Source organism: Oryzias latipes, chromosome 4, assembly GCF_053564925.1.
Source record: "Oryzias latipes strain Hd-rR chromosome 4, Olatipes_Hd-rR_3.1".
In the NCBI taxonomy this organism is placed as follows: domain Eukaryota; kingdom Metazoa; phylum Chordata; class Actinopteri; order Beloniformes; family Adrianichthyidae; genus Oryzias; species Oryzias latipes.
Genome location: NC_136240.1, coordinates 10,686,461 through 10,701,756, shown reverse-complemented (window position 1 = coordinate 10,701,756; position 15,296 = coordinate 10,686,461). Strand labels below are relative to the sequence as shown.

The 15,296-nt window shown below is 38.1% G+C and overlaps 1 protein-coding gene across 1 annotated transcript in view; it reads right to left on the bottom strand.

The window, feature by feature from the left end:
- The window catches only part of fbn3 (fibrillin 3), a 73,737-nt gene that overhangs the window by 21,268 nt on the left and 37,173 nt on the right, over nt 1-15,296 (bottom strand). Inside the window, exons 9-21 of the mRNA XM_004067848.5 lie at nt 10,282-10,407; nt 8,218-8,370; nt 7,618-7,863; nt 6,767-6,910; nt 6,442-6,561; nt 5,973-6,098; nt 5,771-5,893; nt 4,582-4,857; nt 4,422-4,475; nt 4,211-4,336; nt 3,371-3,496; nt 3,113-3,232; nt 1,142-1,279 (exon numbers count right to left, since the gene is read on the bottom strand). Of these exons, the coding sequence (XP_004067896.1) occupies nt 1,142-1,279; nt 3,113-3,232; nt 3,371-3,496; nt 4,211-4,336; nt 4,422-4,475; nt 4,582-4,857; nt 5,771-5,893; nt 5,973-6,098; nt 6,442-6,561; nt 6,767-6,910; nt 7,618-7,863; nt 8,218-8,370; nt 10,282-10,407 (1,878 nt within the window). The remainder of the gene's footprint in view (nt 1-1,141; nt 1,280-3,112; nt 3,233-3,370; nt 3,497-4,210; nt 4,337-4,421; nt 4,476-4,581; nt 4,858-5,770; nt 5,894-5,972; nt 6,099-6,441; nt 6,562-6,766; nt 6,911-7,617; nt 7,864-8,217; nt 8,371-10,281; nt 10,408-15,296) is intronic.

Here is a 15,296-nt window from a genome sequence, read left to right as displayed (position 1 = left end):
ATTAATTCTTTTCACTCAAACTGGTCTGTAATTCCTGCCTGAAAGTAACTAAACTATCTTTAACTCTTGGGAAAATAATGATAAACGACCCCTGGGAACAGTTGGATGACCAACATTACCTTCAAGGCATTATGGACACAAGTTTTTGTTAGAAACCTTAAAAAAACATTTTTGGTAATCATTTCCTGAACTGAAACACATGTTTGCTCATCTAAAATGATGAAAAAATCTGACTCTATTCTGTGAAAATTTGTGTCGTTGGTTTAATTTTCTTGGGTTTGTTTTAGATGTTTTGCTCATTCACACCATTAATCTTTTGTCTTATATTTATAGTTTTCTTTAAATGCGTGATTATTCGCTTCTTGTTATTTTTCACACTTGGCTGTATAGATTATATTTATTTAGTTTGTCAGATCACTTCTTTCCTGGTCATATTTAAACTTTTATCATTGTTTCTATTTTGATTTTCAGGTTATTTTTATAGTTTCTTACAAAATGTGATAACTATCATCCTAACTTTGGGGCCACAAACCTTATTCTAGACACATTTCTATTCATAACTGAAAACTAAAATAATTGTCTTCATTGCAATGTTATTTATAACAACAATTTAATTATCTTTGTTTATCATAATCATAAAGCACTCCATTTTGATGCTTGATCTGTGGTACAAGGATTTGCTTAAGGATTTCTAGAATAATGTAATGTCTTTAATTAGAAGTTACGGACCGGAATATGCTAACTATGTTAAATAAGGTAAACAAAATGGGGGTTGGATTATAAAAGTTTGCTTCCTACCACTCCCTCTAAGGTAATTAAACTCTTTTTGACAAACTAAACACTTAATAGATTCAATTTGTCATGTAATACATGTTTATTTATTATTATAATAGAGTATATTATAATGGAAACTTTTACTTGTGGATGTAAATATGGATATGTATTTATTTTAATTTCTATTTTTTAATTTTCCAATCAAGTCATAATTTATTATCTAAAGTTTGATATATCTTTGTATATTATAAATCTCTTTTTTGTTGTCTTTTTTTAGTATTTTTTGTTTTGATTGTTTGAAATAAACCAAATCCAAATGACGGTACTAACAATCTTCCGTGTCTAAATGTGAGTTGCGTGAACTGACCGATTTCACAGCGATCACAGGGGCTTCCCCAGGCTGCTCCCAATGTGGAGCAGCACTCAGACTTCAGCGTGGCACCGTTGATGTTGACCTCACAGCGGTTATCCTGTATAGTGAGCCAGCAAGTACTCTTCATGCTGTCTGCAATGCCAAGGAGCAACAGAAAGGGCACTGAGTTTTGTTTACAGCCTCACAAATGTACTAGATGGAAGTGAATGCATAGATAAAAACGATTTCTTCTATATGGGTGAAATCAAGGGGACCATCACAACAACATCAGACCACAGCTCCAGATGTCAAACATACCAGAAGAATTTTTTTTTCCCAGTTTAGCCACAAGATTAGCAAATGTCATCTTTTCCTGTCTCAGCGGGCATCAAACACTGTCTGAGGTTTCAGGTTAGACCATTAATGACTACATGTAATCCTCTGTTTATGCATTGCTTTGAAGTGTTAAATCATGGTGGAAGAGAGACACCTCTTCTCTGTAACCACATCCAAATACGAAACCACATTTACTTTTTCCAAACTATTTTCACTGAGTAATGAGCTCCTGAGCTTCAAACCGAAACAAGACAAACCGGTGAAATGTGTAAACCTCTGACAGAGCAGCTGATGCAGTCCAGCTATGTATCTGACAGTTAATCATTTCCTCCTTCAATAAATGATTACATTCGTTTTTAAATAAATACTTCTGCTGGAATAAGAAAGTATAATTATTTAAAGGCTGGGGATACAGAAATGTTGAATATCTTTGGTGAAATTACACAGAAACAGAACGATCACTACATCTATTGAACATGATATTTAAAGGACAAGATGCCAGTGTTTATCAATGGACGCCAAGGCTGCGCCACTTAAGGTCGATATGTCTACAGAGTGTGTGTGCCTAATGAATCCTGCAGTACAGTCATGATCTCTGTGAGGAACTTGATAGATTCTGAGAGTGTCCGTGCTCTCTACTCCCTGCGGTTTCTGTCTCGGCTCTTTTTTTTCCTTACAAACGACATTCCAGTGCTTGAATTTTGTTCCTTTCCCATCCTCTCAGACCCAAACCAGTAATGGTTACCTTAAGTCTTGTTCTAATGGTAATATTCTAACCCGTCAAGTATCAATCGATCAACAAATTACTTTATTAGTAGAGTACCTTTCATCAACATGAGTAGAACACAAGGTTGTTGACATAAAATACATATATAAACATAAGTTAAAACAACAAAAAGGCATAAACACACTTGATGGCGGGAAATTCTGTGGCTGATAGTTATAGTTTGAGAAGACACTGTTTAGATTTTAAAACGCAAAGGGTAATATATGGACAAAAATAAAGCATTAAAGCCACAAAATACTTAAAAGCCAAATATCTAAGTTAATTAAATGAAATATTTAAGTGCTAAGTTAAAAAGATGAGTCTTTAATTTACATTTAAGAATTGCCACAGATGCAGAAACTCTCAGGTCTTCAGGTAAGTTATTCCACAGATGAGGACCAAGATACTGAAAAGAGGCTTTGCCGTGAGTCCTGGCTCTCATAGTGAGTATATTTCAAAGAGCAGCATCTGAGGATCAGAGAGCTCAGGAGGAAATCTGATAAAAAGAAAGGTCCTAATCCATTAAGACATTTAAAAACTAGGAGACAGGAGTGCTGTACGCTCTCTTCCTCATATCAGTAAAAAACAATGAACATCTGAATTCTGGAAAAACTGTAATCTGTTTAACAGACTGCTTAGGGAGGCCAGATTAAAGAGTATTACATTGGTAATCTACTGGTTAATTAGTGTGACAATAATAAAATATACAAGTAGGAACACAGAATTGGCTGGATGACAGGAACCCAACATATTCTGAATAATTTAGATCTGAGAACCGTTTTTGCTGACTTTGATTTTTCTTGCACTTTTTGTGTGGATCTTTAAATGTGAACGTGCGCTTCCTGAGTGAATTTATACTGGTCTTAACAGTCCAGATGACCTACCCACACAGATGGTGTTAGTGGAGTCCAGCTTGCTGCCGTGGGCGCACTCGCAGTGGAAGGATCCGGCCACGTTGCGGCAGGCTCCGTTGACGCATGGATTTGACTCACACTCATTAATATCTGAAAAGGTGCCCAAACACACAACCCTGTGTCAGATGGGCCCGCTCTAGACAAGCTATAAGCATGACATCAGATGCAACACGTGGGGCAGTAAAGGATCAAAAGTCCGACTTCAGCCGTGACAGAGCAAGTGCTCACCTTCACAGGTCTCCGAGTCGGGTCTGAAGACATATCCTTTAGGACAGGTGCACGTGTAGGAGCCTGGAGTGTTTCTGCACAGACCATTGTCGCAGAGCAATCGGTTCACCAAACACTCATTGATGTCTGCAGAAAAGACAGAAACAGATCTCCTATCAACACAGATTTTTTAGATGCTTCAAAACAGCCAATAATCTGCAAACTATTCAAAATCTAGTCTTTTTAAAGTAGGTGATTAAATAAAAATAAAAACATGTTGGAACTGTCAAGCTTTTAAAAATCTTGTCTTTTTTCTTTAAATACAAGCAGAATGGTTCCTTCTAAATTGTGAACATTTTTAAAACTTTTGCTGAAAAAAACGGAAAAGTTTACTGTTAAGATTTTTTTAGGAGCCACTAACTTACATTTATGAGGCTGTACATGCATCATGGGATGAAATGCAGTTTAATATGTTAGCATATATGCTTTTTTGTTTCTTCCTTTGTGTGACTGTCATTTAATCCGAATGAGGAAACAAATGTCTACAGAAAGACCTTAAATGTTCTCCTGGATTTATAAAGATTCTATTCTATTCTATTCTTTACTTTGATTTGGTATTAGGGATATTTCAAAATTCTCTCCGCTTTAGGATTCAGTTTAGGTGATTAGAAATACATAATTGCCTTTTTCTTATTTATATTTTTAGCAGCAACAAACTGACATTATTTTACGCTGACCGGATTTTTTCAGCTTTTTACTGGCAATGGCATTTTTTAGAAGTCAGAAAATCGTAATCTCCATTAACGCAAAAAATTACCCAAATTTTTTGATAAAATAAAGACAGTAAAAAAAGCCACTGACCAAAGCAGTTCTTTCCGCTGGTGTCGGACTCGTAGCCGATGTTACAGATGCAGCGATAGCTTCCTAGTAGATTCTCACAAATACCATTTTGGCAAATGTCTGGATCCAAGGCGCACTCATTAATGTCTAAGAAAAATATGACATAAGAACAAAATACATGAATGTTGCACATTTCCATTTGACTGAAGTCATTTGCCTTTCTGTAACTCACCTCTACCATCAGTAGTGATGCCAATACCACTGCTGCACACAGCCTGGAACTCAGCTATAAAAATAAAATTAACAAATTCAATAACACCTTGTTTTCCTTATTCCCAAAACACTTTATTCTCAACAAAGGCGATGGACAAAGGCGTGATTGGAGGTGCTACCTGAGTTACGGGACGGGCAGGGCTGGCAGGGCTGTCCAAAGCCATGGTCTGGACTGAAACAGCAGCACTCCGACTTAGTCACTGCGCCCGGGAGGGGTCGAGAGCATGTGCCCATCTTTATGGCGCCGTAGCAAGTAGTCCTCATATGTGTGTCCACACACACTCTTCCATCCACATCCACAGCCAGTCCTGGGGGGCACTCACACCTGAAGGAGCCTTCAGAGTTGATGCAGCGGCCATTCATACAGATCCCAGGAGTCTGGCACTCATCGATGTCTGATGCGAAGAAGAAAAGTGTTCAAGAAAAGGCTGCTTAGTGTGAGAAGATCATGAAAAAAACAATGCTGACGGGAAACGTTTTTATGGTATAAGACAAATAAAGGAAAATTACAAAGAAACCATCTATAAATGTAAGAATAATCTAAATTGGGGGAAAAACATTTCCGTTACATTATCAAATATTTTCAGTTTTTAAGAAAAACCTAAGCTAAATCCTTAAAATAAGTTCACACCGCCCTGGGCAACATGCTTCTAGCGGCCACTTTAAATGTTAAGTCTATGTAAACAATCGTGAACGCGCGTTTCAGGCTTCCATGTACAAAACTCTTGTGTTCACGCCTAGCTTTGCAAGTTCCTACGACCGTTTCTGGGCTCTACATACAAAACGTGTCATTGAACGTGCGTTGCAAGTTAAACCAGGTTGAATTTCAACAGTATACTCGAATTCGGTGGTGATGTATGGATGTCGTCCCTTTTAATTGAAGAAAGTGCCAACTGTTTGAAAACTGATCATAAAAGACAAATTAGAAATTGTGGTTTGTGCACAGCTGGAATTATATGACAAGTCTTTCACATATCGGAATAGAGCTGTGAAAGAAAAAGCCTAGAGCAAGATTTGCTAAACTTGCACCACTTTGACATTTTGCACCAAGCCTCTTCCAACTGTAGGTGGCAGACATGCGCTAGTAAACTGTAGAAAGAAAAAAAAGAAGAAGCCCCGCCCTGCTTATCCAGTATGAACACAATGGGCTAAATGTGCATTCAAGAGCCGGTGTTTAGTGCATTCTTGAACATGTGTTCTCATGCCTGGTTTGTCCATACTCATAGACATATGAAATATTTGACACAGAAAACCACTCTTTAACAACCTGAAAAGTCCGTTCTGTTATTTGAAAGTAATAAGTCGTACCAGTGCAGTAGCGTCCGTTTGGTGCTAATGTAAAGCCTGGCTTGCAGATGCATTTAAAGCTGCCGTCCTCATTGATGCACATGCCATTGAGACACATGTTGGTGGTGGCGCACTCATCGTGATCTGATGGGATCAAGTCAGAAGGTCAGTTTCATGAAGGTGACGGGGTGTGTCTGTGGTCCGGTCTGCTGATGGTCCTCACCGATGCAGTTCTTTCCATCGGAGGTGAGCTCAAAGCCAGCATTGCAGATACACTGGAAGCTGCCCTCTGTGTTGACGCAGCGGCCATTGCGACACATCACCCCGTTCACGATACACTCATCAATATCTGAAAAAAGAACCAATTTTTTAGGACATTTTCTAAAGATGTGAAGCCAGTGCTTAACTTTTTTCTTGGCTTTCTTTCTTGGACCTCGAGGAAGGGTCAGGATTGGGGTTACGGTTAGGGTTAGGTTAATGCTTGTGCCAAATAACAACATTAAGCATTGGATGCAGGTAAAATACGTGCGGCCAATGCAGCAACGTGCATCAAAACCAGATGTATTTCCATCCGTTTTCGTGCATGGTTGTACATAAATACATGAGGTCAGCCTTTATTTATTCTTCATGTTTTTACAAGAAAAAAAACATTTTGTTTAAAAATCTGGACTTTTCTCTGATTAGAGACTTACCAATACACGCTTGCTTGGTTGGTGTTCCCTGGTATCCCTTATGGCATCTGCAGTAGTATGATCCAGGTGTGTTGACACAGTCTCCATTGACACATGGATTATTCAGACATTCATCCACATCTGACCATAGAAAATGATAAAGAACATAAGGATTTCTACACCTTGAGGTCCTGTCAGCATCAACCAGCTCTTGGATTAATCTGGCAGAAGATGGCAGTACAGACCAGCACATGCAGTTCTTTGCCCCACAGTCCCTGTCTCTGCAGCAGTGCATGACTCTGGCTGTGATTATGTGTGCATGCTGTTTATTCCTATATTCCCTTACCGATACACTCCCTTCGAATGTCCTGCTTGTAGCCCATGTTGCACTCGCAGCGGTAGCTCGAAGCAGTTGGGATACAGCGTCCATTCAGACACAGGTTTGTTAAATGTTTGCACACATCAATGGTTTCATTCAGGGAGACGGCGCCTTCAAACAGAACAAAGGAGAAGGACATTAGAGTAAAAAGCCAAATCTAGAATGGATTTTAAAATTTTACTGCTTGTTTTTAGAGCCTTCCATGGAAAAAAGCTTGCTTACACTGTTGACCTTTTAACCCCTTATTCTTTGTCTCAGCATTGCAGGATTGCCATTGCAACAACACATCATCAGTAGGTTAAAACTAACCTGTCTCACGATGGTCTAAGCCCAGCTCACGTTCCCTAGTGGGTCTCCAAAACAAAAGCTTTGAATATTCCCAAAACTTGAAACCAAAGGAGATCTCGCCTTCTGAGCGCCCTGCTTTTGTCATAATGACAGATCAACTCCATTGAATGTTTTAGAATACAGGTTTTCATTCACAAAAGCTTTTTGTTGATTTTAACACGTCATTTACTGTGACTAAATCCTTGTTTTAGCTTGTCCTATGAATGGGATGATTGTTCTCATTTCCTGTTTCTGTTTGATTTGAAGCTATTTTTTATTATTGTGAAATACTGTGATCTCACATGAGAAAAGGGCCTCATAAATAAACATTTCCTTATTTATGCATGTAAATAACAAATGTTTATTCCTTAATTACAGTTTGATAACAAAACTAAGGACTAGCTGCTTGTGTTGCCTTTAAGGTACAGTACTGCTTTCTAATAATAAAAAATACAATTTTTTTATAACAAACTCATTCCTAATGGACTCACCTATGTGTTGGTAAGTTGAGCCTCCATTGCCACCATAGTTTCCACCATTGCCACCAAAGTTCCCGTCTCCTCCTCCGTTCCCTCCATTGCTGTGACTATGACCATTGCCGTTACCATTCCCATTTGATATACTGGGGAACTTGAATCCATGGTTACCATTGTTGCTTGGGAAATATCCATTGGGGAAGCTGTGAGGGATACCGTGTATTTGGGGAACACCCACAATGCAAAGTCGCCTGTACTCGTCTTGAAGAGAAAGACAACAAAGAGCAGGTAATTGTTATTTAAAGAGTTGTTTGCTGTGAATTGACAAAAGCTGTTGGCTCTTTTTGCGTGTATCCTTAACCTTAAATCTAAAGTAAATACTAATAAATTCATGAAAGTCAAAATATTGCAGTTTCAAAATTAACAAAAAAAGTATCCTGGTGGTTTTGGAGGGGAAAAAAATCAAGCTTTTTTAAAATTATATTTGTAATATTTATTTTTTCTTTTTTTGCATATTTTTTTAAGCGTGTTTAAGAACTTAACTTGAATAATTTGTTTTGTGGCAAAAAGGATTGATCAGTAATAAATGGACGTGTGAGTGTTCCCCGTACTTACCAGAGCCCCGGACGGGACACATTTCTGGAATCTGCCCCAAAGCCCAGCAGCGCCCTGTTTCGCAGCAGCACTGCATTTTGGTGTATTGACCATTCAGCTCTGCGGCACAGCGACCGTTGGCCAGCGCTGAGAAGCAGGTACCCACGCGCTGATCTGATAGCACAAGACAAAGCCAGTTTGGATCATTCGATAAGGTTCATCTGAAGTTTAGGCTTAAAAGAAAAAGTCAAATAATTTCAGAAATGAATCAAAATGAGGAATATGGGTCAGGGTAGAAAAGGTCCTAAAAACAAGTTTTTGTTATTTCAACAGCGGGACAAAGGAGCAAGTCTTTGCCTCTGAGTAAAGAGTGAACCAAGAGAAAGACCTCTCACTCCTCAGTAATTACAGTTTCTTGACAAATCTAGGAACACTCACGGAGGGAAAAAAGCCGACTATTTGGCAAAGAGTAGACCATCTTATAGAAACGAGGAGTAAAGCAAAAGGGAGTGGAAGACACAAGTCGATTAACTCCATAATGAGCCGGCAGTCTGGAGTTAATCAGGAACATGTGCAGTCATTCTTGCCAGTTAGAACATGAAGCCCGTTCTGAGCCTGAGAGCTCACACAGTGAAATGTGAAGACATTTCAGAGCAAACCTCTACGCTGGGTGACTTTCACACACAAATCCACCAACCAGCTAACAGCATGAACATCCCATAGGACAACAGAAAGTGGGGGAAATGAAGAAGATAATGTTTTAAATTGGATGCAGATTGTGGGTTGCTGTCTCTGACACGAATATCTGCTTTCATTCGCTGAGGTGGTTTTACAGACTGACTAACTGGACAGAACTTTTCTTTTTCGCCACACAGGGAACCAGAAGAAGCTTGTTTGCCAGATTTTTCGACCTCCAAAGCTCCAGAGGTCAAACAAAACTGACTAGTTTGTTTCAAAAAACCAAACTGTTTAGGCTGAGTCTTCTTTTTAAAATCCAGGTTTCATTGTTAGAGACTTGTTTGGATTGTCTAGACCAGAACTGCACACTTTCAGTCATGTCTGGTTTTTTGAATAAGAAAATAAAACAACCTTCAGGGATGTTTTTATGCTTGTATCTTTCTACTTTTTTTGGTTTGTTTTTTTCTTCGGTTGACTGGATGAAAGCAAACCACTGACAAAAAATAGGCAAGATCCAGATGTAAAATAAAAAAAGAAACATAAAAAAATATAAAATAATCAAAATACTTGAACTTTTGTTGAATAAAACATAGAGACAAAGAAACAACTGAGCGGTTTGTTGTTTTCGAGAAAAGAGAGGTGAAACAAACCCGCTTCAGAGTAAAGAGGAAAACACAGGAAAAGCAAAGAAATGAAATAAAAGTCTTCAGTCTTCTTAACAACAGACAGATGCAAACTTTTGGGTTGAGTCATGGGAGGGATGTTTCAATTTATGCCAGACACATCAAAATGCACCAAAAGCACACAAAGCTGCCAACTCTGGTGCTTATTTATTGTACAGACCAATCTGTGCATACTTCAAATATAAATCAATAAAAGAACAGCTGTTGCTTTCCTTTTAGATCGACTTCAGCCACACACAAAAAACTCTCCAGGTATTGCCTTGAATGTGCCTCCTTATGTATGTTTCATGTGCTTCAATTCAAATCCCAGAACGCCCAGTCATGTTGGCCAGATGTGGCGATGCAGAAACCAACCAGTTTGCATTTAAAATGCAAGATGGAAGTGAGTGAAAAACATACAGCTTTATTCTCAGAACCTCCGATTACAGACTCCTATGGAGCGGGTCAAGTTATTGATGCAACGGTGGACCGTGTTTCAGTGAAGCTGCCGCTAGAGGTAAGACTGCAGGAACACATTAACACCTGGTAAGGTTTATGAGTCATGTCAGAGAGGTATGTGCTGTGCATGAGTCAGAGGAGCGCTTACACTGAAGCGCATTAATGCCGTCAAAGCTAAACAGGTCTGCTGGTCAGCTCCAGTCACCAGAGCGCGCTCGCAGGAAGCGGTGATGAATGGAGGAAGTTATCAACCAGATGCCAAGGGGTGAAGAATTGTGTGACTCACCAACACATCTGGAGCCGTCCGTGCTGGAGATGTAGCCTCGTGGACAAGTGCAGACGTAGCTGCCAGCAGTGTTGCTGCACTCTCCTCCATCACACACTCCAGGAATGGTGCTACATTCATCAATATCTGAAACATAGAGTTTTTTATGAGCACCTCGCTTTATCCTGTCAAAGGACACATCTGTGGATCTTCAAGTGTCTACTTTCTTTATTTGAGATGATGGAGGAGCGACCTGCTACCTTTAAATCAAACCAAATGTATCTGGAGTCCGTCAAATTGTTATGACCTCACTTGGGTTGTAATGTGGGTAGAGTTCGTCAGACACAAATTTTATTGACAGAAACAATCAAAGATCTGTAACAGATACTAAATCAACCAATTAGATTTAACCCTGTAAAGCCCACTCCATCAAAGAATTGATAGAAAATCCAAATACTTTGGAATTAAGATGTTACTTAAACCCTTTGATGAAATACGCATAAAATCTTTTTTTTTTATTCGATATTTCGGTTATGGGATGTTGGTACGAATGGCTATTTAGGGTTAAAGACCCACTCAGATGAAATATGTGTTTTTAACATTTTTCTGATGATGGAGGACATATATATAGAAAAATAAGCCTAAAATTGCATTACTGAGAATTTTTTTAATCAAGTCGTCAGGAGCAGACAAAAAAATGCAGTAGGAAAAAGTGACATAGAAGCTACAACAGCAGCCCAAAAGCTCCCTGCTCTGCTTCACTCAGATGCATCCACTTGTAGACGACTAGAATCGTCTTTGTTTTCCACGTTGAAGCTGGAATCTGGATCAAAACAGTACGGCTGGATTGCTCCAATATTCCACATCATTTTTATGTACCGCTGATGTTAGGTTTAATGGGCTGAGGGGCTGTAAATAAGTAGGAGAAAGTGCAAACAGTTGGATGATGGGAAGTAGGGGCAGGCTTACTCTGTGGCAATTGTCCCGCCTACAACTCAGATGATTTTTTTCAATGAACTACTGCTGCTCCACAAAAACTACTGTATGTCCAAGAAAACAATCTTTTATATATTGGCTAAAAAAGTCATAATTATAATTAACAGACCACTGAGAACGCATTTAAAATAGATCAAAAACAGGATTTCAACACCCTTAGCAGATGTTGCGCAAATACTCCGAAATGAGAGGCGACCCTGAATCAACTAAAGTTTAAAAAAAAAACTGCTCTAGATTTCCTCAGTGAGAGAAATGTTAACATGGTTAACTTTAAATGACATCATTGCCCGTCTATGTTAAAAAATGAAATCATTGATGGTAAATCCTGGAGCTTTTAGTCAGAATCTCTGACTGACACCAGTTTCTCGCTCCCACAGTCAAAGCCCTGATCTCAGCCTGGACACACCTGTAAAAATATTGCTGCTCCACTTCTGTAAAAGCAGTATTTATCACTGTTTAGGGTGCTCAAACTGAAGCCCTAACACGATTCAAACATACTATAGGCTGACACGTTGAGGACACACTGTCTGGCAGGACTCTTCTCTGTGTGGAGGGCTTTATGTGGACATGGAGGGATTTTTATTCTGTGAAGGAGCCTTATGATGGAGGAAACCTGAACTTCAGTTCCAGTAAGTAGTGAGTTTTTACAATGTGTCATGCGTATTCATTAGTAATTACTCAGTGACTGCTGGGGACAATTATTGGATTAAAGGTGCTGCAAGGGGCCACGTGAGCGCTTTCAGAGAGGGGGCCACTAGTAAAAAGGGCGTGTCTGTGATGGCCTCACCAACCTCCGTCTGCCAGGCAGAAAGCCTCTGTGAGGCTGTAAAAGCTCTGCCAAATAAAACGTATGTCAGCATTCATTACTCCACACAGACCTTGCATCTGTGTGCAGCAGGAAATCTGTGTCACCCGGACAAAAGTCGGTTGCATTGCTGAAAGCTGCCTTGTGTGCACACACTTCACGTCTGCCTGCATTTCTTATGAAGAAATCCATAAGTGAGCAAGTGCATCCATGAGAATGAATGCATGTGGGAGGAGCGGGGAGGTCCGCCTGCGTAATGAGAAAGTCTCCAGACGTTTTAAGCATTTCTTTGTTCAGCTCAAACAGCTGGTTTTGAGTTAAAGGACTGTATTTATGGAGGGGAAAATGGAAGGAGAAGCAGGAAAAACAGAAAGAGGGGGAGAGAGGAGGAAAAAAAACTGCTCAGTAGAGTCTGGTCTAGATGGCAGATAGAAGACCAGGTGGAAAAGAGAACAGATGTAAAACTTTTATCACTATAAACTTTTAAAGTTTTCATCTTTAACTACCTTTTGTCTGATCTGTTTCTCATCTTCTGCCTCATTAAGCTTATATCTTAAAGAAAACTTAACCTAAAATTAAAGTTGACTCTTGATTGATTTCACTAAACATGGGTTTCACGCCAAGCTTTGAACTAAGAAACATCTCATTACTCTTGTTTTCTTCTTACACTTGAACAGAACTTTCTGCCTTGACCCTACAGAGGTCATTGACAAAAACATCTTTATTTCAACTGCTAAACAAAACTGCACTGCAAATTATTTAATTCTTGCAAAGATTTCAAAATTGGTTTTTTGGCATTCAAGATATTTTGCCAGGTTTTAAATTTATTTAACTTCTCTTTGCTCCACATCTTTTCAAGATTTTTTTTTTAAATCAGTACTGTCGAGGATTTTTGTCTTATCAATAGGTAGAATCTAGAGTAAGGAAATTGTTATTAAAATGAGTCAAAAATCCTTTTGCTCCTAACTCTAAACAATAGAAAAAGTTTATTTAAAACTCAAAAAACCTCAAACTAAACTGCAATTTTTGGTTCAAATTTTAAAAATGTAATTTTAAAGTTTGATAAATGTTGACATGTTACACTGGCATTCATTATCATTATTTTGAAAGCAAAAAATTTGATTTAAGTTCTGGAAAAAATCTCCTTTTCAAAACAAGTCTAAAAATATAGCATCCAAAATGTTTTTTTTTACTTGTTACAAGTGAATAAATCTCCCAGTGGAACAAGTAGATTTTGTCTTGGTAAGATTTCTTAAAATAAGTTGTGATGTTAAGCCATTTTAGGACAAAATTACATCTTGAAATGAACCCTAAACATTCATATTTGGGTTTATTTCACTGGCAAGTGAAAATATTACATTAAAATAAGTGTGTTTTGCTCAAAATGTGTTTTATAACTTTAAAGTAGGTCTATTTATGCATTTTGTCCTCTCACATAGATCCTACTTTGAGAAGTAAGACAGTCCAAATATCCTTATTTTTAAACCAGAAACTTCTGTTGCTAAATGCATTTGTTCTGTTCTATGAGTCAAAATAAACTTTCCAGTTTTCCTAAATCTTGCAAGTCTGTCTCTTGAAGTAAGTCCAATCGCCATGCACAAATTAAAAACTCTGCTTCAAAATTATTAAGTAAAAAATATTTTATCTTTAGAAATTGAAGATGTTTTCTAGATCAAATGACGCGACAAGATATTCGAGATTTATTGCCCTGAAACAAATGTGTCACTAAAAAGTGTGTCACTAAAAAGTTATTTGGAAGGTCGTTTTGTCTTAAATCAATTGTAAAAAGATACACTTGACAAAATTATTTGGTGAGATTTGTTGTTTTTTTGTTGTAATTAGATTTTATGAAAAAAATTTAAAGAGCTAACTTGTACTAATATGGTTCTCTCATTTTGTTCATTAACACTTATTACATACGTTTTTGTTACAGAGATCAAAATGAAAAACAATAAGATTAATACAAACTCAGAAAATCCAAACTATGTGTTCAGAACTAGCAAATAAATAATTGGGTTGTATGACATTCAATTGGAAGTAAATATATCTAACACTTCTTAGCTTAATTTCCCTTTTTGAATTAAATAAAACATGAGTGCTGGTTTACAACAAAAAATGCTGAGTATTGTTTTAGAACAGGTCACAAGTTTAAGCTAAAGTTTTCATTCTAAGCGGTTTTTATTGCTGAATATCTGCCTTTTGAACATGAGAGTCAAGAAATCTCAAAGCAAATGACTTCTGTTTGTTTCATGAACATTTTCCTAAAGAGGGGTGATTTAAAAGAAAAAGTTTAGAGACAAAAATGTTTGACTTTCAAGGTTTCTCAAACCATGTGACCAATAAACACCTTTTTTCTGACGTGATCTTACAAGTTTGTTCATCAACTAACTCTCTGTGAACCACAAAGCAAAGTCAAAGAGGCACATTGTTTCCCCTCTCCGTACATTTGACATTTAAAGAGGAACATCATTTCATGTCATGTGAAGAAGAGGCCCAGGCCAGGTTTCGGTCAACTTTATGACCCTTTACTGTCTTGAAAACCCGTGATGGAGCCTTTTTCCTATAAGAATCGGGACTTCAAGAGTGCTGCAGACTGTTTCCTGTTCTTCTGCTGCAGGACTATTGCATGTTCCTGAAACATTCTAGTAATGCGTTGATTGACTTTGTTGATTTCTTGCAGATTTTTTGTTAGCATGTTCAACTTTTTGCATGTGAGCAAAAACAAACAACTTTCAGCATGAATGCATTCAACTGAATTTCCTCTTGATTAGTATTAGCAGCCGCATTTTCATTGGCTGGCCACAATGTAATGCATTCCCACTTGCATTCAGGCAATAGACCTGGAAGTTCTCTAAAAGGAATCTTTCTTGAGTGTCTCAAGTTTGTAAAAACATCTTTTGAGCTGCTTCAAGCTCCACACTGCCCTCTCATTATCCTCCAACTTATGGTGGAGTTTCCCCCAAAAAACCACAAGTGAAACTGAGACTCGCTCATCCATCTGCTTTCTCTCTTCATTTGCTGAGTCATCAATCACCTCTTAGTGTTTTATGGCTGTTGCATCGACTCAAACTGAATTTGGAAACAGTAAACATAAACAGTTTGACTTTATCTGCATCTGTTACCCCCAAAAGCAAATAAAAGTCACTTTTTCACTACAACTATTGCTATGTAGTCGAATAAATGTCATGTAGTTCAAAGGGTTTGGGAGATTTCTGTAATCCTCCCAGAAGACTTA